This window comes from Pseudopodoces humilis, chromosome 5 (assembly GCF_049639895.1).
Source record: "Pseudopodoces humilis isolate 2021_Gansu_Grassland_sample_001 chromosome 5, ASM4963989v1, whole genome shotgun sequence".
NCBI lineage: Eukaryota > Metazoa > Chordata > Aves > Passeriformes > Paridae > Pseudopodoces > Pseudopodoces humilis.
The window spans coordinates 19,656,447-19,683,967 of NC_142204.1; the positions used below are offsets into that span (position 1 = coordinate 19,656,447).

The window sequence follows — 27,521 nt, forward strand, 5'->3', positions numbered from 1 at the left end:
AAATGAATTCTAATTAACTTTCAGTGCATCAGTTTTGATTACCAGTCATGTGTTTGCTGATATTTGCAGTACCAGCAGGTTAGCAGCAGCATATTTCCCACCCCATAGAGACGGAATTGATTTAGAGCAGAAGGCTGTCTTCCTGTAAGGACACATCTCCAAAGAAGCTGCTGGGTTTGTGCTCTTGCTCTGGCCTGCATGCCACAGAATCCAGGCTGGCAGAGGCATCCTGAACATTTTGTCTCATTTTGTGTCAAATATGCAGCAGCACCTGGATTCCACATCCCATCTGTCTCTCATCTCTTAATGACTTGGACAATCAAATCTTAAATTAATATTTAATAATCAGATAGTATTATTGCTTATTCTCTCAGCTTTGCACAGTCTCTTTGTCGAATAAGCTTTTCAATAGGCATTTAAACTTTTTTTTATTCCCTCTTCTCATAAGAAAATACCTATGAATGGCAGCTGAGTACTCTGGGACCATTTACTGTGCTTGTACCAACGAACAAGGGACTCAAAGGTACAAATGTAAGTAAACAAGAGAAAAGGTTTCACATCAGGGGGATTTGAGTTCTGCAGAAATCTCATCTGTATTGTGTTTTGATTCAGCAGATACAGATAATTTTCTCCAGTACAATTCTGGTCACACTTAAATCTAGGGGCCACAGATTGCATTTTTCCCACTTGAAAGAAAAACAAAATAATTTGTTAAGTTAAGGTAGAACGCTGTCACACCTCAAGTTTTGGATTGTCTTACATGATTGTGTTCAAAGTCTTTTCGCTCAGTTGAGACAGGGGCCGAACTAAGATCTGAATTGTCAGCAGCCAGGCCTTCAGGTCACCTTTTATATAAGGGGGGATAAAAAAAGGCTTTAGTGATAAAAAACAGAGACTGACATGTAGGTAGCACCTTCCACTGACATCAGGACAATTCTGGAGGTACCGACTGCTCATGCAGGGACATAAGGGTACAATGTGAGCCGAACAGAAACCAAGAGAAGCCTCCACTTTTTTCAGACTCCACTACCTCACTCTAGGGTAAAATATGTAATTTCAGAATGTAACAACTGAAGGGAACAAAAAAGAATTCACCATTTATATTTTATTTTTTTTAGATGAAGCCTGCATTGAAATAAATCTCTGTTCCTCTGCTTTTCTAGATAAAGGATCTTCTTCAAAATAAACAGAAAGCCCAGTACTTCGTTAAACTCCATGTTATTGCAGGTCAACTGAACACCAGTAGCTTGAATAATGCTAATGTAATATATACTTTGACTGGCAAGTCAGGAGAGATGTCAAAGGGAGAAAAGGTAAGTGGCCTTTCAGCCTCCCACAGCAAGAATTGTGCTCTCTGTTCCCTCCACAAGGATTGGGAAAGCTCTTTCTTCAGGGAGACATCAAGGTGAATATAACTGTTGGATAATGAAAAACCACAGCTGTAGCCACAAGTCAAACTTGAAACCTCACTGGCACCAAAGTTCCCACTAAAACCAGAGGGAAAAAAAAAAGTTACTTTTAGACAGGTATCAGCACTGAGTGACTTTGCAGACTAACACAGACTGGTCTAAAATGTTTGCTGAAACGAAGTTCTCTTAAATCTGCAGGTATGACCAACACAGCTGGGGGGGGCAAGGGAGGGCATTAAGAGAGCCCAGGTCAAGTAAGAGGTGTCAGGGAGAGAAAGAAGCCCAGAGTTTGTGCTGGAAACCTGTGAATACTGCTCACATGGAGCAAGCACTGAATGAGCTGCAGATCCCACCTCCCACTGAGCATCAGCAGCCTTGGAACAATGCAGCAAATGGAAAAATAACTAGCAAAGTTCATCATTAGCCCTGATCATCTAATGTCAGTAAACATCAGGGCAGTCTGATTCCACACTTACAAAAACTTGTTTTCTATGGATGATATACTGGATTTTATAATCTGAAATTATTGTTCTTGGTCCATTATGTGTGTCTTGATGGATTGGGCCTACGTGGAGGCTGAAATCAAGTACTTCTCATGTTTTGCATTTGATCAGTGGCACCTGAGCAGAGATATCTGCTTTGTATGTTCAGTGAGTACACACTCCACTTGTAACAGGAAAATATCCTTGCTGTCTGAGCCCTGTTTGTTTCCTGAAGACTTCAGTACAGTGCATAATCAGCAACATTTTGTTGTTTTAAATATACATAGAATATAAGGAAATGAGTTGGAGTGCCATAAGATTATAGGAGCTGACCTGTCCAGTACAACAATATTTTGAATCATTTCCTGACAGATTTTTATTGCTAGCAGTCACCAGACCACTCTCAGGTACACTGAATTCCGCTCAGGGCCTGTCTCTGTTTCTCTTCTGAATTTTGCTGTCCTGATGCAAAAGAATATGGTCCTGATCCAACAGGGTTGTTTTCCATTTCCTTGATAAGCATTGGAAGCAATCTTTAGCCTCCCCAGATTTAAAATGCTCAGGTGTTGGCAACTGGAGGGGGTCTTGGAGTACAATCAACCTCTGTACTCACTCTGCTATCATTTCATAATAAAGAATTCACTATCCATTGCTTGGCATTTTTCAGGATAATCAGTTAAGGATTAGAATCCAAGGAGGAAGGAGGAAAGCAAAAATTTTGCAGGGAGATATTATTGCTTCCAATGGAATTTTGCACATTATTGACAAAGCCATGGACAGCGTGGAGCCAACATTTGAGAGCAGCAAAGAGGTGAGCCATAAGTTATATACATACAATGTCAAACTTTCTCTTAAAATTGTTTCACATTAAGTGAATGTGAAGGAGGATGACTGACAGAAACTAAACAAACTCTACTGAGCCATTGCATATCAGCTCACAGAACAATATTCAAAGTTGAAAGGTAATGACACAGCTTCCACAGAAAACAGGCATTCAGCTTCTGCCAAGCTGGTCCATAGAGGGTTTGGGTGTTCTCACTGTATCTGAGTGGCTCCTTGGAAAATTGGCAGTCATGATTGGTGAATTTCACTGAATTCCAGAATCACATACTAAAAGGAGGAACTGTACAGATACCAGGAAAGACTTGTATTCAAAGTTTCAATTCCTCCCCCCAAAAGGCTAATATTAAAAAAAAATGGTGATTTTAAATGCTTTGGGTTTTTTGATGCCCAGTTTATCATGCTTGCTTAAAAATTCTCTTCCTTATGCTGCATTTTTCAAACATTTTACTCCTCTACCTCTTTTTAGTGGAGATGAAGAGGTAAAAACCCTTTCCCCATACACACACATCTGTGCCACCACCCAGTATTTCAGGACAATGACAAAATCTAACTATAATCCAGCATAGCACCAGGAAAAAAGTGCTTCCATCTCTGTCATTTCCAAGCACCACCATCCCCCTGAATGAAACATATTCAACCTGTAACAGCTAAGACTCATGCAGTAAGTCAAGAAATGTGTCATAAGACTGGTGTTCATTTCATGTTCCAAGTTACAAAAAAAATCTTACTTGTATCCTATTTCAGAAAACCATAATGTCAGTACTTCAAGCTAATGGGAGATACAGCCAATTTACATCTTTGATAGAGGTAAGAACCCAGAAAAGCAATTATATAAAGCTACTTTCAGATGTTCTTTGACATTAATATGCAATTTCACTTTTATTTTTAAACCAAAACAGAAAACTGGCCTGGGAATGGATTTACAGCAGGACAGCCAGCCTTACACTGTCTTTGTTCCAAGTAACAAGGCTCTGAGTAACATAAAAGCTGAGGTTCTGGATTACCTGCTTTCTGCAGAGGTACAGTCTTTCTATAAGGCAAATCTTTCTCAGCTGATAGGTAGAAAGATAGGAGATTGCATACATGCATTGTGCAGTGTTCATCTAAATTAGCTCCTATGATCAAGGCAGAAAGCCATCCCCAGCAATTAAGGATCAAGACATCAAGCTAGAGAGGAAAAGGATCTGGGGTCTCCCATCACATTCAGGGATGATATTCCTGCACACCAGGCCCCCAGACCTCTGCTTTTGCCCAGACTTCAGACTGGACAGCCATGTGGCACAGCCCCAAAACCTCTCCTGAAATGCACCACCCTTGGTAGGAACAGTCAAGGGAAGCAGCTGCCACAAGGGCTCGGCTGGATGGGAGTCCCTGCTGATGGGGTCCCAGGAGGTGGATACCGGTGTTCTGTCCCCTGGACACCTCCTGCTGTCCCAGCACACATGCATGTCATGGAAGGCCCATATCAGAATAAAATGTGGTGTAGGGTGAGGGCATGGAGAATGCCAGGGTGCCTGCCACAAGCTCAGCACCACCACTGACCCAGAAGTTTCTGGTGCACCAGCCTGGGATGCTGTTCTCATCCCCATGTCCACTCAACAAGCCAGACTGGGTTTCTGAGGCTCATTTTGGGCTAAAACAGCCTCTTTTTTGCACTGGCAGGGCTCCTGGAAGCTGCTGGAGCTGGTCCGATATCACATTGTCTCCAACACTGAGGTGAGCACAGCTGCTTTGCCAGCCCAGAGTGTAAGAGCAAGAGCCACTGTCAGGGGTATTTTCAGGACTGCAGGCATGAGCAGCAGGAAAAGGACTTACTGCCATTGAAATCAAGCTATCTCTGAGCCTTTTCTGCTAAAATCAGTCTTCTGTTTTTCAGAAAGAGCTGGCTTTTCCATCCTCTAAGCAAGCCCTCTGTTTTTCCTGGAGGCAAGTTCATTCCCACCTCAGTCTCTGTTGTGGGGAAGGAAGGAAAGAAGTGACTGTATCCTTAATGAAAGCTCTGTTTAGATCATCTGACATGGTCACTCCCAGCACAGAGAGTGGGATCAGAGGGAACAGAGGCAACATGAAGGACCATGTACATGTGTCATGGTACCAGCACCACCACAGGGCTATTTTTAGAGACAAGTATTAACTTTAATTAGACTGATTGTTATAATTGGAAGAAAAATTCATATTCTTTTGAACAATAAGGTTCTCACAATGCAGGAACCAGCAAGCTCAGTCATGATTTAATGACACTAACTTTGTTACACAAGCTGGTTAGTCACTGCAAGGCTGACCACATTGATAATAATTTTCACGCCCCGAAGAAAGTCTTTCTTGTGAAATCTATCTGGATTTGAAAAGAGTAATGATGTTACACTTCTCTCAACCAATTTGTATTCATTTCAGCTAGAGGTTGCCAGCCTTGTCTCAATAGAGCACATCAGGACCATGGCAAAGCAGTTCATTCACTTTAACAAGACCAGCACTGTAAGTCACAGCCCTCACCTGTGAGCAGCTCACTCTGATCAAGGCAACTTTGCATGCAGGGAGAATAAAAAATGGGATAAGGGGAGCATTAGCGGAGGAATTTCTTGCTAGAATGAGGCAGGAATTTTCAACTTTTCATTCCCACCTACTGCCAGCATTAATATTATAAAGGATGCAGAGCCAATGAGTGGTATATAACCCCCATTCTATAGGGGTTTTGTCGTTATGATTATCCACAGTCCAGGAATGATTTCTGTTCATGCTCTGCCTTATTTAAAAACAAAAATAAAATCTATAAAAAATATTATAAATCATTCTGTAACATATTTTAGTAATTTTAAACACTTATCTGTGCACACAAAAATATTATTTTTCTCTCTTTAATATTCTAGTCTCTGATCGTGATGTACCTAGTGAACACATTTTTAAAAGTGTTAATTTATCAATGCTTGTGCAAAACCAAACTGATCTGTTAGGTTAACTTCCTTCTCTTCTGGAGTGGAGATGCACCTATAAAAATTCTTGTAAGGGCAGAGCAGCTGCAGGAGTAAATGCTGAAAGATTGCTTTTTTTCCTCTCTCCTGTGAATTTGGATAGATCCCAGATTATCACTCACTTCCCCTCTCCTCTCTCAGAGAGAACACCACGGCATGCTTAAACCCACTGAAATCAGTGCCTGAAGTCATCAGCAGTCTTCTCATTTTGGGCAGTCTGTAATTCAGACCAGTTCCAGAGGCTGACAGGGCAGATACATGGAAAAACTTCAGATACCTCTGCTGAAGACCAATATTCAAAAAAATACACAATATATGTGTGCTTCTTGCATAAACAAGCATAAAAAAAATTAGATAGCAAATTCAAAAGAAGCATGACTAGAAAGTAATTTTCAACATTTAAACTTAAATCATCAGAATTTGAGGACCTAAAAACACTTTATTATTAATAATAATTTGTTGCTTCATAGGGACAAGTCTTGGTGAGTGGAGAAAAAATGGAAGAAATAGATATTGTTGCAAAAAATGGTCGCATTTATACCCTTGAGGGCGTTCTCATCCCACCCACAATTGTTCCAATCTTACCACATTGGTGTGAGGAGACAAGTCAAGTCACAAAGGTAAGAGAAACATGATGAATCTGTATCTCCAGCTTTTCCCTACAAAGCATTCCAGCTTCCTCTTTACTAACTTTCTCTGATATCATCCATTTGAAACAGGTATTTTTTGGAAATGATAAAATAATAAAAGTGGCCACCAGCCTAGCAGTACTGCAAACAGGGAACTCATATGAACACATCCTATACCATTGTAAAAAATGTTAAGCTGTTGCATTACCCCTTTGAAATACTCTTTGTCTTTCCAGTCCAACTCTTTCCTCCAGTTCCTGAGTCCCATCTGTGCATGCAATGGTGATGGGAATGGTACATGGGAATTTACACGTGTCATGTTCTCAGGGCAAACTACTCCAGATCAATATTTTCATTTCTACTAAATATGCAGGGAAAGGAAACAGAAAATTAAAATATTTACATAACCATTTTATATTTGTATATTAGAAATATGTTATTTTCAGCAGCCACATATTCCCCTAGCCCTGCTTTCCTCCAGAAACAAAACTGTTCCTGTTTAAAAGGGTGGATTTTGACAAACCTTGCTTACTTAGGTTACACAGTCCAGGCCTTTACTTGGTAACATTCAGATGCTGTTTCTGGTAAGAGGGCTGAATGTCAGACCAAACTTTTCACTTGGAGCAAGCACAGCTCCAGTGAGCTGCCTCTGGACCATGTTCAAGCCCATATCTGGGCCAGTAACAGTTCCGGTGCAAAAGGAAAACATTTAATGTCTCAGCTTACAGCAGTCCAAAACCACAGCCTGCAAAGAGGTTCCCAGCAGAGTTGGACAGCATCAAACTGTAATGAAGAAAACACTGGCAGTAAAGATCTATTACCTCTGGCAGTAACTACAAAGTGCTGTACTTGCAATATAGTCATAAGCCAGGCAAAGCTCCAAGCAGAAATCTCTGATGCAAAAAGCAATCCACACCCAGAACATTCCAGTAATTCAAATTCCTTACCGAAAACCTACCTAAAAATTAATTACAACATCAATTGATCCTAAAGCAACAGACAAAAACTAATTTAAAGACAAAACAAACACTGTTGGTCACAAAAATTATTCCCCAAATTTAAGTCAGGCACTTCTGTCAGCCTCGAAATCTTAATGCATTGCTAAAAATATAGTTATATATTCCATGATTTAAGCAAAGCACTGCTAACCAGGAAAACACAATTTTGAGAAATTTTGCAGTTTTTACTCTGCACCAAGCATTTCCATCACTCTCAGAAAACAGGAGTAACACCACTTAATAAATACTACTTGTATTTGAAGAGTTAAAGGACACAAACCTTGCAGGAACCCGTAGATCTACACATGTACAAGAACTTTGCATCCCTAAAGATGAAACCTTTGGGCAAATGCATACTTATCTGTGTAACCATACCCAAATGTTGAAAGCTGCAGCTGAGCCTAGCTGAAGGAAAGCAGGGCTTATTCTTAATGTCACAAAGAGCACAGAAGGGGCAGCAGGTGCTCAGTAGCTGCCTGATGTGTGGACCACGGCCAGATTTGATGATCTCTGACAAGTGGTGCTCAGAGCACTGAAGGAGCAGCTGACACCAACTCCCTGCTCCCCTTTCCCCCAGAGACCATCATCCCCATGGCAGATTTGATGGGAATATATCTCTGTGCTCCAACTACTTCAGTGTGAAGGCAGTGTGTCAATCTGCTACTGAAAACAGATCTGACCTTGCCTGTGCAGACTCTTTTCTCTGTCCTCCACTGGGCCGTGGCAGAAGAGAGAGACCAGGCTCCCACTCTCAGGAAAAGGAGGGAGCAGGTGCATGTGGCTGGGACCATTCCAGGGGGAGAAAGGGACTGAGTAGGTGACACTAAGTGGCACTGAGCAGCAGGAAGAGCAGCACCAACAGAGGAAAACTTTGCCCACAACAATCAGCCAGATTTTTATGTTCTAAAGGGGCAAAAGCACAATTACAGGAATTTTCAGACAAAGGCAAGACTTTATGTCAGCTTCAAACATGACTATGAAGCTTGAAAAAGAGCTTTTATAACATCTAAATGTATTTGCCAAAATATATATATCTGACCCACAGATTTTAAAATAGGAGTGGTGTTGGTACCTCAGCTGTTTGCTGCATGAATACTTTTGTAAGTCTGGTTCTTTATTCCTTTAAGTCTTGGAGACATGAGGGACTGCTAAATCCAAACCAGTACCTGATTCTTTTCCCACAGCTCCAGTGATACATCTGTGGGAGAAATGACATAATTCAGGTTTATGGTCTCCTGTTCAATGGCTACAAAACAGAAGCACATAACACATTGGATGCTGACCCTAGGATTTATGCTAACTTGATTGAAAAACAAGACATTAATAGTCACAAGGACAATAGCTTTGACAAACTCCATATCCACACTCTGAAAGTTTCAACCTCTCCGAAGTAATTGCATGTAGAGCTTGTAGAGAATTCACCTTTAAAACTGCCAATGGAGTTTATATCTCCTCAGTAATGTAATTGCCAGCCTCTGTCACCACCACGTGATGATAAATTAGCTAGTCAGGAAAAGCAACCAAAGGGTGAAGACAAAAATATATCTATGTACCACTGGATCTTAATGGAGTACAGGATCCAGGATTTGGAAGCAAAGAATATTTTTCTCTTTGCCACCTATACACAAGACAAATTTGTGTTCACAGTGCCTGCATTCTAGACTCAACTAATCCATGGTTTTCCAGGAAGAAATAAGATATTCTCACAGAAGTTAAATGTGTAGACTTCACTAGATTCTCAGACAATATTAGTTAACTCATTTATACTGAGTCGAGTAGAGGACAGCAGTGCATTCATATCCTTGTTTTCTTCTGTCAAGGAAGCTTCATTAAAAGAAGGGAGTGAGGGAAGGAAAAATGGGGAAAGAAAGGAGAAAGTGGAAATGAACAACCATTCTTCAAAAACCAGAGCCAGCAGATATACTGCTGGTGCTGCCCTTTGGTTCCAGATTCATGCTGTAACACTTAGAAGTCATAAAACAGAGGTACTTAAAATTTACAGGGTACGCCATTCATAAGTATGCATCTCAGCAGTTGGTATAATGCCTTTTCAAATCCCTGTCCCTATTGTTTCCTTCTAGGGTGTGTGTGCAGGTTGTTTACAACGTGCAATTGCTCCCTGTCCCCAGGATGCACAGCCCATCCTAAGTGACATTTCCCTGCAGACTCCCCAGTTGTACAAAAGACACGGGGGCAAATCCATATTTTGGTTATTCCTCTGCCAATATAGAGGGCAAAAGGACCACATATGGAGACTGCATAAAAATACAAGTAGAGATGGTACTTTTTACTCTTTTTGGCAATGACTGAATCATCTGATAATTTCAGCATTATTTTGTTTGCTGTTGCAAAACTCCCTGTATACTTCATAGAAGCTCTTACTTTTTTTCTCAGGTCCTATTTCAGCAGAGAGATGTGAGGAATGAAAATCACTATGACAATGCTTTGAGAGTTAATGAAACGAATATGTTTAAAATAGACCCCACATCTGTTAAAAGTTTCCTTTTGATTAAGCATCCTCCCTGAAGTAACAGTCTGCAGACACAGGTTCAGGAAGGATTGAAGTTCTCCCATCTGCTTTGTATCTAAGAGATGCAAATTTAGCTGCATATTTCTCTGCATACAAAATTCAAGTCTAGCTATCACGAGAATGTTATTCCCCATTTTATAAAAATTCACTGATAGTAGTCCTGTAAATCAGTAATCAGAATACAATGAAAAGAAATTTCATATCGTGAAAAATAGATGATTTAATAAAATTTTAAAATGCAATACCAGCAAGGTGCTTCTTGTTCTCCAGGTAAATTATGCTGTGATATTAAGACTATCACAGACCTCTACGTAGCTTAGAAATACTAAAGCTTCCCTTTTGTGCATGTTCCAGCCTTTGTCAAAACAGAGGTTCATTACTGAATGCCCATCCTCTTAAAAAAACAGCTTTGCGAGAGCCTGGAGTCATAAAGGACATTGCAATATAACAGCAGAGTTATAGTATTACAGCTCCTGAAGGAAAAGTATGTAAAAGTTTTCCAAAATATTGTCTTATATATGGTGAACTTTCCTTTTGCAGCTGAGAGATGTTTGGGCATGTCCATGTAGTTTCCATGCACTTCAACACCAGGCTGAGAGGAGCTAGTGTAGATCTCAGAGCTAAATCTCAGGGAAAATCCAGATTAGCTGTCATGTTATTGACAACAGCCGACTCACACTGTGCCATGCAGGAGTTTTCACACAAGGCTCCAAGCCCAGGTGAATTCATTTTCCCATCCAGCTTCACCCATGAAGAACAGGACAGCTCATCCTCTCCTGGTCCCAGCCACTCCTGTCCCAGGACTTCCCATGATATTGGATAACAATGAGTGGGAAATATTCATGAGAAACACACATCAACTTGTGTTGGGAAGTCTAGTTCTTGCAGAAGCCATTAGCCCCTGAGAAGTTCTTACACCCTTCTGGCTTCTGCACTTTATGATCACCACTTAGTGACAGGCAGATAAGCCTAAAAACTGTAAGCTTTGTAAGACTTCTGCTAAGTCCTAGTTCTCTGCAATCACACATGCAAATGAGTCTTTTCTAATACACTTTCTCTTGATAAATAAATGGATCAAGAAGCCATTTCACAAATAAAACAACAGATATGACTGAAAAGACCATTCAGACCTGCATGGTGGCTAAATCCCACCCTGATGCAGAGGGGAAGGAAGTATCAAAGCAGTACGTCTGGCTGTCACAACATCTCCCTGGGGTGAGATATCCTGAGATTCCTGATCTCAGAATCCAAGGAGACTGCCCGCAGCCCAATTCCACTGTACTCCCACTGGCAAACATGAGACTGCACACAATTATGAGCAGATACCCACTGGCATGTTTGTAAGTGGGGTCAGGATGGGGATTTCAAACACTGAGTCTGATAAGTACAAGGGCAATAGCTGATGGTCTGTGCATCCCCTTACTGAGCTGTCAACACCCCTCCAGGTTTTTAACGAGGCCAATGTGGGGCTGGTTCTGGTTCAACACAAGGCTTTTCAGAGACAGTTATCCCTATGGGCCTTCCCAGAGGGCCAAAACACAAGAAAGACTTGGTCTTTGTGCACTGACTCTGCCCTAAAGCACTGAAAAACAGATACTTTCTTTATTTTCTTTATTTTCTTTATTTTCTTTATTTTGCAGGAACCAAAGTGTTGCAAAGGCTTCTTTGGCCCTGACTGCAGGCCGTGTCCAGGAGGTTTCTCCAAACCCTGCTCTGGAAATGGGCAGGTAAGCAGAGCATCCAGCAGCACCCTGCACTCCAAGGGTGGGGAAAGACAAGCTGTGTCCCAAAAGTCCCTGGAGCATTTCTGTCCAGCAGGAATTTTGGGCTCCACAAGGGCTGCCCCCTTCATCTGTGTCCAGTGATGGCCATGAATTTCATGGTCAGTTATAGGTAGGAGGGAAAATGAATCTTTCACCACTCAGATGTCCAAATTGCAGATTTCTAGGGTTCCAACACACAGCACACAGGCAAGGCTGAGTGGCCCATTCTCATGCTTTTAATTTGCACAGCTCAGTGTAATGACCCAGCTCACTATTCTCACATAAAAACGGCAAAGGTAGAATATATAGCAGCAAAGGAAAAGCATAAGGAAAGTTTTTCTTTGAAACTTTTTCAGCAAACCTGGGGTTCTTCCTGAGAGTCTGTCAGAGTCACAAAATATGAACAGGCATGTAGTCCCTTTTCTAGGGTAAAGACTTGCTTGAATTCATACATAACAATCATCTCCCTTCCATATCACAGTGTATGGATGGCCTGGATGGAAATGGCACTTGTGTTTGCTCTGAGGCATTTCAAGGCTTGAGCTGCCAGTTCTGCTCAGACCCTGGCAAATATGGACCTCAGTGTGACAAAGGTAAGTGCAGCTCTACAGCCTCAGCCCAAGAGTGTGGGCTGTTTCTTTTGGACCCTAGTGGTGTTCAGGTAGGAGTTAACTGGTTGTCCCTGTGGAGGATGAGCAAGATGTTCCTGGGGTATTTTCATTTCCTATTTCAAAGGGACACATCATAAGGCCAGGGTCTGTGTAAATACTCTAAATGACTTTTTGCAGGGGGCATAGCTTGTTTTATACTAATTTAATGTTCTTTTTTATTTCTGTCTCACTCACACAAGTAATTAAAAAGAAAATCTTTCCTATTCTGTTCCCATCTGCTATTGCCCACAACAGAACAGATTTTGCCTGCAATGACAAGCATAACTAATCTAAGAACAACTAGATCTATAAACAAGTCATATTTAGGCCACTTAACTATCCGTACTGAATAATTTCTGATCTAATTTATGGTTTATAGTTCTGCACTGATAGATTTAATCCTACTGAGCCAAACCATAATACCTTTGAGAGTCTACAGCATATACAACATCAAACATATATACATTCTTCATCTACAAAATCATTTTTAGTCTTCTTTGTTATGAAATAGCCTGCCATTCATGAAGCAGAGCTCACTTGAGGGTTCAGAAGTACATGGACAAAAGCTGAGATACAACTTCCATAAGGAATGGTGGTAGTTGCTAAACTCCCACCAAAATAGTAAGTGTTTGCTTTACTAGTCACCACTGGCACTTCTTTGGAATGCACAAAGCTTTCCTGCTGTGTCCTTTGGGCACATTGCTATGCCTCCAGCAGCACCAATCCACCAGTTCTAGCAAAGTGCTGGTAGGTCTGTGCTGATGCTCTGAATACCCAGCACTGTGCAATCTGTAGGATCTGTGGGCTCAATGCTTAAAGGCTTACCCTGTCACAGCAAAAGTCGTGCAATCAATCACTTTAATAGTCTAGGACATAGCATTTTGTTCCTACTTCTCTGAAGCACTTTGAAATTTATTTATAAGAGAAGTGTAAAAATACAGTGGGTTTTATAGAGTTACCCATAAAACACACCTGAAAAGGCATGGCTATGACTAACAAACAAGTCCCCCATCAAAGTGAGATTAAAAATACAAAAATTTAGATTCTTGAAGAAAATAGGAAGAGCTGATTCATAAGAAATGCTATGCAAGGATAATTGGTTTTTTCCACTATGGAACTGCACATTGTAATTTATCTCTGGTAGAGTGCCTCTGCATTCATGGGAAGTGTGATAACCGAATAGACAGCGATGGGACCTGTCTTCCTGGATCCTGCAGCACTGGGTACACAGGGAAACTCTGTGAGGAGCAGATTGTTCCCTGTGAGCCCTCCCTACAGCTCTGCCACGTGCATGCAGACTGTCAGCTTAGCAATGGCACAGTGAGGTAAGTCAGTAACTTGCATCAAATTAAAATTCACTGTGCTGCAGCTCCTTCCCATTTGCCTGACCAAAACAGTCCCTGGCAGCAGTGCACAGACAGCAGCCACTGCAATCCTGCTATGCAGCAAATAAGCATAAGCATGCATCACATCAGCCTTGAGTTGCAAGATAATAATTACACATTTTCAATACCCTGTACCTTATATATTTTACACTGAAAGATAGTTGCATTCAGATCTGATCCTTGATTAAAAGCCTCCCTTCCTACCAGCATCTACAGAGGCTTTTAGGAAGCTCTTCTTTCTAACCACTCCTTAGTGATTTAGGAGTTTAAGCCTTGCTGAGAAAGAATGAAATTCTCAGCAGTTGGAGGATCGATATCTCACTGTGGTCAGCTCAGGTAAGTTTTGCACACCACAGCACCACAGACTTCAGCACAGGTTCCCCAGTCCTGCCAGGACTGGTCACAAAACTGCTACAGCTTCAGCTGCCCTGCACTTTCCTCAAGCTCACCGTCACATGCAGCAAGTTTTCCTCTTGCCGCAGTGTATCCATAATGAGTCACAACAAAGCACAATGGGGGATGCTGCAGAACCTGAGTGCTTAAGTAATTCCCTCCCATATAGGTTAATCCTGGGGAGAGACCCAGGGAAACAGGGGGGGGTCATTGTCTTGCACACATTTCAGGGAGAGAGCCATCTTCTGTATCACTGAGAGCAAGCATAGCCAGACCATAAATATTTCAGAGCTGTTAGCTCAACTTTACAATGATAACATTAGCTTGGCTAATGTTATTTTAATTAATGTTATTAATTAAATTTAATTAAATTTAATTAATGTTATTAATTTCACTCCCCATCTCATATGCAGAGAATGGATCCCTGATTTGGCTCAATTAATCCAGCCGATATTTTAGAAAAAAAAAAAGCATAGTGTACACACTTGAGCTACTTGCATCACGAATCCAAGGTTACCATTTTTAAGCTGCCTATAAATAGCATGTTACAGTGGAAAACAATCACTGTACTTTACAGCTGTCCTGTCACATGTAATGCCTCCTTCCTCCTCTTGTCTCTGTAGCTGTGTTTGCAAACCTGGCTATGAGGGAGACGGCTTGAGCTGCAGCAAAGTTGATCCTTGTGCTGTTTTAAACCCTGCTGGCTGCAATATCAATGTAAGTATGTCCTTTTCCCTCTGAAAGGTGAGCAAAGAGGAGTGTTTGGCCAGAAACTTCCGCAGAAGAGTCACAGTTTTCATTGGAGTTCCAGGCTGTGTCCCCAGATACCACTACAGAGCTTAGACAAGGCTTATGGCTAAAGCCAGATGCCCCCTAAGAGTCCTGAGTAGCTGCCTCTGCATCTTCCCCTAGGCTGAGTGTGTTCAGTCAGGCCCAGGGGAGCACAGGTGCATTTGCCAGATGGGATGGACAGGAGATGGAAGGGACTGCTCAGCCATCGACAACTGCCTGCTGCCCACCACGGCACGGTGCCACGAGAATGCCACCTGCATATACATTGGGCCAGGTCAGGTAGGTCCTCCCATTCAATGTCACCTTCAGTGCATGTCCTCAACCATTTTCCTCTGCCAGAGCTTGGGTTCCCTACCCTGTCTTCTTCCCCAAAGCCTCCTCTCCCCCACACCCACAATGTTATTTCCACATGGTGCTCTCTACCCAAAACAGTCTCCTGAAATTCCAGTCCCAGTGCTCCCTCCTTTCTATGTGGTGGTGCTCTGGCAGCAAACACATTTTTAGAAAGCACATTAGTAGATGTCAGTATAAAGGTCTGCTGCAGCTATTAGTCAGTGTCATTCCACTGAAGCCAATGCTAAGCTACAGAAACACAGAGAAACTAATTTACCATGTCTAGAATATGCACACTATTTTAATCCTTTTAATGAATTGTCGTGTTTTATTGAAATGACAGAATGACTGTAAGTGTAAGGATGGATTTCAAGGGAATGGAATTGAATGCACACTCATAAACTCGTGCCTGGAACAAAATGGAAAATGCCATCATCTGGTGAGTAATTAATCATTCCCTGAACAAAGTGTTCAGATACATATCACACCTCGCCTCCTGCGCACACCATAGAATTTATTTCCCATTTCAAGCCTGCAATTTCTATTTGAGAAAGCCTTTTCCAACCAGTTCTACAAGCACCAAAAACTGTGTGAACCACATAAGTATGGTACATGAGTTGAGGATAGACTGCAAGAGCTGCTCCCAAATCTGCTGGTACAGGGATTATTTTGAGCCTGGAATAAATAAATGCTGTTTTTCTACCAGCAATTACAACATGGATGCACTATCCTGTTGGGATATTTACCCAAGTCAAACATCTCTACCAGGCATCTATCAGCTTTATCAGTGGCTCTGCTGTGCCCTGCAGTCCCAGCCTCAGGTGGGGCACAGGGACAGAGCTGAGGTGAGGAGCTCTGGGCAGCAGAGGATGGATCATTCAAGTGAAAGAATAGGGTCCAGAATATGTAGAGAGGAAACCAGAAAAGGTGGAGCAAGGGTTTAGATTCCTGCAGACTTAGTGCATGATGGGTAGGGGAGGGAGGTAGTGCCCTGGGCTGATGGAGTGTGTCCTACAGGAAGATGAGAACATCCATGGAAGATGGCAAAAAAATCCTTTGTAAGTTTATGCTTGTATATGAACAGGTCCTAGTAAGAGGCTTAAAAGGCCATCCTTGCTGGAGTGGTCTCCTGAGTATTTGACAAATTCTCTCTTTCTGGTTTAAAGGCAACTTGTCAGTTTGAGTCTTCTCGTGGCTGGGAGTGTGTGTGCCCAAAGGGCTACGAGGGGGACGGTAGGATATGCTATGGAAACGCTGCAGATGTAAGTAATGGGGTCACTCCCTCTGGGCACAGGACCTGCTGCACAGGTCTCACACTGGATCTTACCCAGAGAGAATAGCAAAGCCTTTATACACAGCCAGAAAAATATGAAGCCCATCAGTGATCCCTGCAAAGAGCATTCCAGTGGGAGCTGCTTGCCTGATTGATAAATGATCTGTTGTGTTTAAAACACAGCTTGGAAAGGGGCCTAAGGGAGCAGAGCATATTTCTGGCTCCAAACCAACTGAAAATTTGAAATTGAAAACAAGTTGAAAAATGCCAATCCCAGAGCCCAGACCTGCAGAAGTGCTAAGCACTCACCTCCCAGCTGGGAGCACCAAGCAGTCAATGCTTCTGAAGTTCTGCCCTGCAGCCTCTCTCAGTGGAAATGATCAATTTATCATGTTGAATCCAACTGTGCTGACCCACAGTCAGATAAAATCAAAGCAAGTCAATTGGTGAAATAAATATGCATTTAACAGTGCAGAAAAAAAGAAAGTGCCCTCAGTCTCAGCTCCTGGCAATAATCTTACATGGCTCTCAGCACTATCTGCCGCCCCTGCTTATACTATCATCTATCTCTGTTCTAAGTACTGTGGCAGAATAAGGGCTGGGTGATGTGAAAGCTGCTGTACAAATATCAGCTAAAACAACATATACTTCAATCAATTTTGCATGGAGTTAAGAGAAGAATTAAGTTTAACATCACAGGAAATGAATGCTTAGCCTGGGGTCAGTACAAAATACTTACCAGGTACACACCTAAGCAATCCATGGCCTGATTTTCAAGAATTGGTAACTCACCATTTCCATTACCAGAAAGTGTCAGTATTAAAAAAAAACATTAATGCCATCCCTTTTCACACACACAATGAAAACTTCCTCTTCCATGTCACATCAGCCAGGCCAGACACGGTGGTTTGCACCATAGTCAAGAGCACTTTGGTATAGCTAGTTATAGCTTACAAACTCACTGATCTCTTTTCTTTCTAATCAGGAGTTATCCACTCTGTCAGAAGCAGCTGCTTTTAACCAATGGGTTAATGTAAGTACCCTTCATGGCTGATTTCTTTAGAATGTTCAAGTTTGCAGAAATACATGAGCCTTGTAGAGTTTAGAAATGGGAACCTCACAGCAATATTTCCATCAGAGTGAGGAAGCTGAAGACCTGGAGAGACATCAGGGTGCCTTTCCCACCAGTTGTGGAGGGGCTAATCATGTGATTCTCTATTTCTGCCTGAAGAACTACTTCTAAACCCAAATTCAGCAAGTAAGGAAGCTCCACAAGCAGCAGAGCTAGTGCTCTCTGAGGCAGGGAGCTACTTGACTAGTTTAGCATGAAAACACAAGTTGCAGCCCAGATGACCAGCAGCAGGGTGTGAGCAGCGACTGAACATGACCCCAGGTGTCTTTTTCTGCTTCTCTCATTCAATAAAATGGCAAGTGGGAAGGGAAGATAATGTCTTAGCCCTCATTTCCATGTCCCATGGCAGGAAAATGCAAGTGTATGGCTGGACAATGTGTTGCTGCCACAGCAAGAGAACAGGAAAAGAAATCAGTCTGTGCAGGCCTGGCTGAGGTGCAGGAAAGAGAATCATAGAATGGTTTGAGTAGAAAAGGACCTTTAAAGGCCATCTGGTCCAATCTCCCTGCTATAAGTAGGGACATCTTCAACTAGATCAGGTTGCTCAGGGTCCTGCCCAGCCTGACCCTGAATGACTCCAGGGATGGGTCATCCACCACCTCCCTGAGAGAACTCTTCCTGTGTTTTGTCAGTGAAGATGGAGAGAGAATTTCTCCCTGAAACACTCTTCTAGTGTTTCATCACCCTCATTGTAAAAAAACTTTTCTTATAACTAATGTAAATCCACTCTTTTTCAGTTTAGAACCATTAACTCTTTTTCTTTTGGAAAAGGTCCTGCTAAAAAGTCTGCCTCCATCTTTCTTACAAGCTCCATGAAAGGCCACAAAAGGTCTCCCTGAAGTATTCTTTTCTCCAGGTTGAACAACCTCAGTGAGGAAAGAGATTAACTTCTTTGGCTCCAAATTATGGAACAAACACAAAATCAGGTTTTAAACCCCAAAGCCTTGGACACACTGGTTGTCAAAATCTACTTTCTATTTTCATGTGCTATCATTTATTACTGGAGCAGCAGTAACATCAGTGACATCCACTGTGACTGAAACTTTATGAATAAAGACCAAAACCAGTTGCTCTCACAAAGCATTTAAAACCTAAATGTAAGGAGTGTACAGCAAATACACGGTGAACAAAAAAAGGACAAGTGATGTGTTCATGAATAGGATCAGAAGCAGAAGTTGCAGCAGATTAGTTGCTTTAAGGCTTTTCAAAGTCAGATGGCTTGGGGATCATTAAAGCACTTAATTGCAAGGAACACCTCAGGGAGCTTCTTGAGGGAGCTCAGTGTAGTTAATTCAAGTCAGCTGTCTGCCTGGCTCTGAGCTCAGACTGTGGCACTGGACACTGCACAGAGAAACTAAAGGATTTAAAGAAATGGGCACAATAGGAAACGCTGTTCACCTGCTAATGTGCTCTTTAGATAATGAGGGAACAAATCAGAGGGAAGATTCTGTATAATCTATTGAAACAGAGATGTGGAAATTTCTGCTACACTTCAGAGAAATGCTATCACTTGAAATAAACATCAGTAACTACAAACATGAGCAAAATAGGGAGGCATATCCATCTGTGGGTTTTTAACTTTGTGCTTGAGCAGGAATGTGATGTTTACCACTTCTTAAAACCAAATATTTTTCTTGCTGGTCAGGAAGAATGAGAAGGAGAGGTTTGTTGCTCTTTCTATATTTAAATATTTGGAAGGTGATAGGGATGATGGCTAGAAAGAAGAATTATCTTAACAGAGACAAAATTCCCAGCTATTTAAGGGAGCTGTTTCCCTTTTTGGCTTAAAACCCAATATGGGTAATGAAGGACTATCCAAAACAAGCCAGCTTCCAGGCAGCATACCAGCTGCAAAAAGGTAGAACCTAAGCTCATATTGCTCCCTCAAGTTTTGCAGTATCAAAAATGGCAAGTTGTGGAGCTTGTGAAAAGCTTGGAGAATCCCATCTTCAGCAAGATTACATGTAATTTTTTACTCAAAAAAAAAAATTCCACACAAATAGAAAAATACTCTCCAGTGAGGACTCTTTCCATCCTTAAGGCAGATAAAAACATGGAAGATGAATTAATTCATGCATGCTACAGATCTCACAACCCCTATCTAAAATTAGAGTTGTCAGCAGCAAGCTCCACTGCAGTGCTAGTGAGCACAAATAACCCTTGGACATCTTGAAAAAAATCCCAGCCACGTTAAATAGTCTTCTTCCAAACGGGAACATTGTGTCATGGGAGCTTCTTACATCATGGTTCATAGTCCTTCTAGCTATTAAATAGCATGGAATGCTCTGCAAGAGCAAGTTATTTGAATTTATCAGTAACCACTAGCATTTATCACCCCCATTTATCACCACTATATTTTTTTTAACATTCAAGTGCATAATACAAAACCTATGAGACAGGCTAACTTTTGTGGGGGTCAAGTTATGTGTGTTATAATAAAAAACAATTCTCACCTGAACATTATTTCTGCCCTTTAAATGCTGGCAATCTGTTCTGTAAAAAATAGACACCCGTTTACCATGTTTGTAGAGCCCTAAGTGCTATTGTTCAAGTCATTGCTCAGCATAATAATTTTTTTTCCTTTCCAGGCTGGTCACAAAGCGCGTCACATACTCCACCTTGCTTGAAATGTCACCAGCTACTATTTATAGACCATCCTTAGAATGAATTATTTTACCCTCTTTACTTCCATGCAGGAGGCCAAGATAAACTCAGTGCTGTCCACCACCTCAAACCTAACTGTCCTTGTGCCTTCTCTGAAAGCAATTGAAAACATGGATGAAGATGAGAAAGCCTTTTGGATGTCAAAAAGTAACATTCCAACTCTCCTTAAGTACGTTAAAAGTTTGGGGGTTTGGCTTTTTTAATTAACTGCTTTTTGTGCTAAACAAGCCTTTGGTTTGAAGCCACTAGAGCAAGAGGGGTATTTTGATTTTAAAGGAAGGGCATAGGATTCCCCTTCCAGTTCCAGAGGTATAAATCTCTGTAGCAAGGCCACTGGAAAAAAAGGAGTAATTTCTATTATGTCAGAAATGTTTAAAGGTCAAACTAAGATCAAAACATGGCTGAACAAGGTGTTGTAGAAGCAATTCCTGCTTAAAACCACAGTTTTAGATGCACTAGGCATGTTTATCTGAAATAAGAAAAAGAAAAAAGAGAAAATACAAAACATTCAAATCCAGTTAATTTCCTTTAGGTATCATGTACTGACAGGAGCTTACAGCTTTGCTGATTTCCAGAATTTATCGTCCTCTGACATGCTGCCAACATCGCTGCAGAGCAAATCCCTACGCTTGTCTAAAGAAAATGGGGTGAGATGACCTGCAAACCACTGTGGTATCATACAGCAAACCCTGACCATCACTGCCACTGACATTCTTTCTTGTATTACAAAACCACACAGACATTATGTATTTTTTTAAATACGTGACATAAAATTAAAGGCATAGTTCAATTATATTGGGCCCTCTGGGAGAAACATTAGCTTGTCTCCAACACTTTACATCACTGAAATTTGTCCAAAATGTTATTTATTTGTAATGTCCCCAGTGACCACACTTAGTCTTGTAAGCAAGCAGAAGGGCAGTCCTTGCCTGGAGCAGCCTGTGTGAGCTAAATTAAGACAAAGAGCATCAAGGAAACCAAATAACTTAGTTTAGGGAACTGGGGAAGTAGGAGGAAGCAGTGATAACACATGTCTCCACATATGCAACTTGAGAGTCCTAAACCCCCTGAGGGTATTTTTAATGGTAAATAACAAGTTACAGCCCTTCCCCCTTAGCCTTTTTACTAGGTAAATTCCATGTTCTGAGGGGGATTTCCTGGAAATACACAAGTCACATTTAAGCACTTCATCCCTATTGACAGAGAGGGGAGCTCCCTCACCTCCATGTTCCTGTCTCCACACAGGGAGCAGCAAAGAACCCTAAAGTCTCCTGCCCTGTGCCCGATTCCTTGAGGGCAACCCAGCCTCTGGTGCCAATTGGTGTGAGGGCTGCACTGGTGCAGCCCTGGGCAAGCATTTGGGAAGGTGTGGAAATCCACTGGTGCAGCCCTGGGCAAGTGTTTGGGAAGGTGTGGAAATCCACAGGATGAGCTGCTGGGCATCACCACCCCAACAATTCAAAAGCAAACCCTCTCCTCTCTCTCTTTTCCAGAAGCCAACCCTCGAGGGTGCTCACTTTGTGGCCAGTGACATTGCATCCACAAACGGGGTCATTCATGTTATTGATAAGGTATACAATATATCGATAAGGATTTGCTCCTCTGCACCACAAGCAGTATTAACCTCCTGTGGAAAAATCTGCGCAGAGAACAGCATGTTGTCCTGCATCTGATCCCTGCAGGTGACTGATGTGGGATTTCTGCTCCTTTGCAGGTCCTGACCCCGCTCCGCAATGCTGTCATGCCCAGGCTGCTGGCCCGCCTGGAGCAAATGCCCGACTACTCCATTTTCAGGGGCTACATCATTGTAAGCTTTCACATCTTTTTCACGTGGTTTTCAGCACAGAGGAAGCTCTCTGCTTTGCATTTCAGGCTAGTGTCAGACTATCAGTGGTCATTTTGATTTTATTTTTTTTTATGTGTTTCACAACAGCAATACAGCCTGGCTAACGAAATAGAAGCAGCAAACACATACACAGTCTTTGCCCCAAGTAATGATGCCATAGAAAATTACCTAAAGGATAAGAAATCTGCTTCTCTGGTACGTATTACTCACTAGGCTTGTCCTAACAGCTCAGTGTTTCATCTTTGTTTCAAGTGGATGGGTTACAAGAACACAGATATAGGAAGAGATTTGTTTCCCAGGAACCCAGTAAGTTAGGTTTTGTCTGTAACTCCAGAGAAGGTGAAATGGGATGGATCTACCTATATTTTCCTGACTTGCTGGAAGATCCTAGTTATTTGTTCTGTGTTTTGGCATTCTCTAGATCAAAAACATGTTGACAATTTCCAAGACACCTTGTCAGTAGACTTTTTTTTTTTTTTGCTTGGTATTTTAAGAGAGTTCTTTTATTTAAAGAAGATCAGTGCAGGAGTGACCAGAAAAAACACCTAAATGAGTTTAGGTGAACAAACTCCAGTCCCCTGACATCACTAATATCCCATCATTAATAATTCCAGAAAATATTCTGACTCTTTCTTAAAACTATCCAGATACTGGCCTTGTCATTCCTGCAGGAATGCTGCAGCAGCACTCTCTCTCTGGCATTTGTACCCTGACATATTTACAAGTTCAAACCCCCTTCTCAGCCTTGCTGGTTTCTTCCCAAGATAAGCTATCCCTTTTCTGCATCATCCCAGCAGCTTTCTTCATTTTTTTCTCCAATTTGAAACAGCTTTATAGATTGCACATATCAAGAGCCACACACCTTGCAGAGGAAGCTCCACCCATGATTTGCCCAATGGCTTTAATGCTTTCCTGTCTCTTCCAGAAATATTTACCCTGCCACACTCTGTCCCTATTTGCATGGTCTCCATTTACAGCCAGGAAACTGAGAAGCACAGGGTTCAAATGACTCATCCCAAATAATTTACCAACAACAGCACACCTGTGGCAGAAGTCCCATGCTCACAAGTCATCAAGCTCCATCTGCTTAAATGGCTTTTGAAGACTGTTTTAGCTGTTTCTTGACACAACATCATTATTTTCACATCACTACAGGAAGAATTTATAACAAATTTAGAGAGACACATAGGACATCATTCCCACTAGATCTGGATTACACACGCACACACACAGAGAAATAATTTTCATTTCCACTACTCATCAGTGTTTCCTAGGTCTTTCTTCTATCCTCCAGACCTTGTCTGATGTGGCAATCTAAGAAAAAAAACAACCATAACATTAAGTCTGCTTGAGTCTTAACCTCTTTGTGAAACCCTTGGGAGAACTCTGCTGCAGAGGGAAGTTTGGCACAGGGAGAAGATCCCATTTCTTGGCCTGATGAGGCGAGATGTCTAAAGCCAGAAATCAAGATGGATCAGCATTAGCTTTTCCTGCAATTCATCGAAGTCAGGAGATGAAATAGGGCTGGACACTGATGGAGATCATCTCTACCTTAATTTCCACTTTCTCATCTGCAAATATTTCTTTGCCAAATCTGTGGAACAAGACTAGCCCTAAGAGATGTCAAGGCCACTCTCACTCTGTGGGCACAGCCAGGCAACATCACAAATCTCATGTCCTGGAGTTGCTTCACACTTTCACACACTTTTGAAGGAGCAGAAGAGCAGGAGAAGCACAGACATTCTGAACAAGGGGACAGCAAAGCAGGATTTCCCACAAGCACCTTTTATTGCAAAGACAAAGTTGCAGCAGCACTATCTATTGGCTAGGCAGCACCTAAGTGCTCCAAACGCCCCAGCTTCTCTCACATTGATCAATCTCTCACCAACACATCCTGCTTCTGCTTCCTCCTCCTACTCAGGGAGAGCTCTGGGGGTCTTCTGCTTCAGAACAAGATGCAGAAACATTGGGAAACCCACACAAAAATTTGATATATAGAGAGTATCTTCATCACTTTTCAATGAAATATGAATACTACCAACCAGGCATACAAAACATTTCAATTAAAGGCAATTAAAAACATTTTTTATTGACTGGAGATGCCCTTATCTATATATAGATAAATATAAATATTTAAAAAGATAGATAGATAGATGGATAGATAGATAGATAGATAGATAGATAGATAGATAGATAGACAGACAGACAGAAACAAAAATTACTCTAAATATTCACCACAGCTTTTTCCCCTATAGGTTATTCAGGGATTCCCAAAGGAATAAGGAATAGGTATGGAAAAGATTATAAAAACACTATTGAATATGCAACCCTTCATGTCAAATGAACCCATGAACCCATCAAATGAACCCTAAAAATCATCTGACTTTTTCCTTGAATTCAGCAGCCAACCCTATAGACAGAAACACACTACAGGCTCAAGCAAACCTTGGTCCTCCCGGTTCAATAGCCTTTCACCCACCATCGTCAATAACATTTTCATTGTGGCAAAAATGCAGGCTCTCTACAGGAGGAAATATGAAATAACCTGCCTACTGGAGAAGTTTATCTTTAAATTCAGGCTTAAACCCTTTGGAAAATGCTATCCCTAGGAAGATTTCATTCTTTATTGCATAACTCTGAATGCAATTGTGTGTTGGCAGGATGAAGGGCAAATCCGCTATCATGTTGTGCTGGATGAGAAGCTCCTGAAGAACAACCTGCACAATGGCATGCACAGGGACACCATGCTAGGGTTCTCCTACCAGGTTGGGTTCTTCCTCCACAACAGCCAGGTACTGCTGTCTGCACTTGCTGGGAGAAACAGGTTTCCTGCTTTTTACAATTCAGCTTCAGCTATAAACTGACATGGAGTCAAAAGGAGCTGTGCATCCCTCATTAGCTCCTGTGACTCAACAGCATAAAAATTGTCACTAAAATGCAAGGCCTGTCTCAGACCGGCTTAATTCAAGGTCACCCTTGAAGGTATCTTTGATTGAATTTTATTTCAGTTGCGCTGTTCACGTTTAGAATTGAATTTAAGGTGTCCGTCTCTAGCAACTACAAGCCTGAATTCCAGAGTAGTCATTAATCTGACTTCTAAGGGCTATTAGAAACCTGCCCTCAATTATAAACATTAATTCTATTTTCTGCAGATTCACTCTTCTTTCAATCCTAACAGCTCAAAGCACCCAGCGACAAATATGAATTGCCTTTCAATACCACTCATGGAAAAATCAGGCACAGCAAGATTAAGAGACAGGGCCAGGACAAGGGGAACTTGGTCCTCCTTCTCTGTCCCAGAACTCCCTCTGGGCATAGGCAAAGGAAGGCAGAAAGCTTCTCACCCACAGAATTTCAGTCCTGCTCTTTGCTGCACTGAGATGATGGAAGTCCTCCTTGAAAGAGCAGCTGCCGGGAGGGTTTCCTTGAAGCCCCACATCACCCAGACACAGCAAACCTACCTTTTGGCACACCTTAGACTCCTTCTTCATAGCCTTTATACCTCTTGGTAAAAGCTGCTCTGCCAAATCCTGTTGCTAAGAAATTTCAACAGGCTGCAAATCATCCCATGCCCTCCAGTGCAGTGAAGCAGTTAAATGCAGCAGCTGGAATATGAGCCTGATGCTAACTATCTTTGTTGGTTTTCCTTAAGTGATTCCTGTGCATTTCTCTCTTTCTTCCACCTCCTACTGGTCAGGTTAGCAGAGAGCCATGGAACACCTCTGCTGCTCTCTAACTGATTGCGTGTCTTTTGCAGCTATATATAAACGATGCTCCCATAAGCTATGCAAACGTTGCCACAGACAAAGGAATTATTCATGGACTGGGAAAGGTCCTGGAAATCCAGAAGAACAGATGTGATATCAACAATACCGTGATCATTGTAAGTGGTCTTGTTTGTATAGAGGCTTAAAGCCCCTCAGAGAGACCTACAGCCAAACAAAGCTCAAATGTATAGGATATACACACACATTTTCCACAAAGGAAATTCCCACCAGAGTTTTAGCATCTCTTAAGACAACTTTGGTCCTGAAATTTGCGTTCTGGCAGCCTGGATAAAATATAATCAGAGTAGCTCAAGAATAAGACATTCCTGAGCTCTAATATTCAGATAATATTAGTAGTACATCTTTGTAAACCAGACCACTCGTTTACAAAGTGGGAAGCATCACTTTAGAGCAGAAAATAAAAAGAACCAAATGATCTTTGCTTCTTCCCCATGGGGGAAGGCTGTCCCCACAGAGGTGCTCATAGGGATATTCTTCCTTGCTGACCAGGACAGCTTCCCTCACCATCTTTACCTAATAGGTTATCCTGATAATGTACCTCAAGCACTAGATTTAGAAACATGGCTGGAAATCATTCTTTTTCTATGAAACAACCTGCCTGAAGCTCTATGCAGTCTCTTAACTACCTCCCATTTGTGTTGCTTCAGGAAAAGTGCAGAATTTGTTCCCAACCATCAAGTTGTCCCCCAGGAACAAAAGAAATAGTAAGTACTTTTTTCTGTGGTTTTTCCATATCAAAACTGACTATATATGCATTCAATCCTATTTTTAATATAATTGCCTCAGTTTCAACAAAAGGTGTAGTATTTACCTCTGCCTGCTACATATATTGCTTTTAGTCATGAGACTCAATCCACTTTGACCTCAAAGTTTTATTTCTTTTTAAATCAACCTGGGATCAAAGTAGCAGAAGGGCAGCTTAAAGATAGTTTTATCTTTCAAGGTCAATTTCTCATATTCACTAGAACGACTAAGACTCCTAAAACTGCAAAGTTTACTTCCACCATGCAAAAGTAGGGGAGTTAAATGTTGTTTGGAGTATGCCTGCTCCAGAAGAAATCACAGAACCAGCTTTGAGCCCTTCAAATCAGAGATGTACAGAAGGGAAAACTCAATCCATCCCCATCACTATGCTGTAAATTATAGTCACAAGAAGACTTGGAGATTAGAGAGATTTTGGATGCCCAGGTCTAGCACATGAGAACTGCAGATATTTAGAGTTTCTTGGCACCTAATTTATCTGTGAAAGCCTCTCCACTGGGATTACATAAATATATTTTCCTTTATTATTTATTATTTTTTTAAATTAATTATGCCAGTAATGGTATTCCAAAGCAGATCAAGTCCCATCCACCTCATCAAAGTACTTGACTGGCAGAACCAAATTTAAGTCCTCATGGGTAAAACTCAAATTCATTAAAATTTCCTTTGCAATGAACAGCTGGATGGATTCTTGTCTCAATCTCCTCACAAGTGTATACTGAGATCAAATGCGAACAATCTTTCCCTAATTGTGTTCAGATCTAGAATAATATTTCAACAGCTGCTCTTGCACAATTTCATACCTCAGTTTTCCAGGAAGAATTAGAAAGATCAGAAAATGTGAAAAATGGGGACAAAAAAGTTTGTAAAAGTTCTGAAT

The 27,521-nt window shown here is 41.6% G+C and overlaps 1 protein-coding gene across 4 annotated transcripts in view; it reads left to right on the forward strand.

Moving 5' to 3' along the window:
- The window catches only part of STAB2 (stabilin 2), a 72,749-nt gene that overhangs the window by 18,283 nt on the left and 26,945 nt on the right, over positions 1–27,521 (forward strand). For all 4 annotated transcript variants that reach the window (XR_015772506.1, XM_014256836.2, XM_088055338.1 and 1 more), the window contains exons 11-34: positions 449–531; positions 1,164–1,313; positions 2,559–2,702; positions 3,479–3,541; positions 3,634–3,753; positions 4,397–4,450; positions 5,129–5,209; positions 6,174–6,323; positions 11,501–11,587; positions 12,105–12,216; positions 13,418–13,598; positions 14,675–14,768; positions 14,964–15,122; positions 15,520–15,615; positions 16,343–16,438; positions 17,435–17,482; positions 20,278–20,414; positions 20,778–20,892; positions 21,739–21,816; positions 21,960–22,052; positions 22,179–22,286; positions 24,752–24,883; positions 25,849–25,974; positions 26,527–26,583. Coding sequence is in view for 3 of the 4 variants with exons in the window: in XM_014256836.2 (XP_014112311.2) it covers positions 449–531; positions 1,164–1,313; positions 2,559–2,702; positions 3,479–3,541; positions 3,634–3,753; positions 4,397–4,450; positions 5,129–5,209; positions 6,174–6,323; positions 11,501–11,587; positions 12,105–12,216; positions 13,418–13,598; positions 14,675–14,768; positions 14,964–15,122; positions 15,520–15,615; positions 16,343–16,438; positions 17,435–17,482; positions 20,278–20,414; positions 20,778–20,892; positions 21,739–21,816; positions 21,960–22,052; positions 22,179–22,286; positions 24,752–24,883; positions 25,849–25,974; positions 26,527–26,583 (2,564 nt within the window). In the remaining variant the exon portion in view is untranslated. The remainder of the gene's footprint in view (positions 1–448; positions 532–1,163; positions 1,314–2,558; positions 2,703–3,478; positions 3,542–3,633; positions 3,754–4,396; positions 4,451–5,128; positions 5,210–6,173; positions 6,324–11,500; positions 11,588–12,104; positions 12,217–13,417; positions 13,599–14,674; positions 14,769–14,963; positions 15,123–15,519; positions 15,616–16,342; positions 16,439–17,434; positions 17,483–20,277; positions 20,415–20,777; positions 20,893–21,738; positions 21,817–21,959; positions 22,053–22,178; positions 22,287–24,751; positions 24,884–25,848; positions 25,975–26,526; positions 26,584–27,521) is intronic.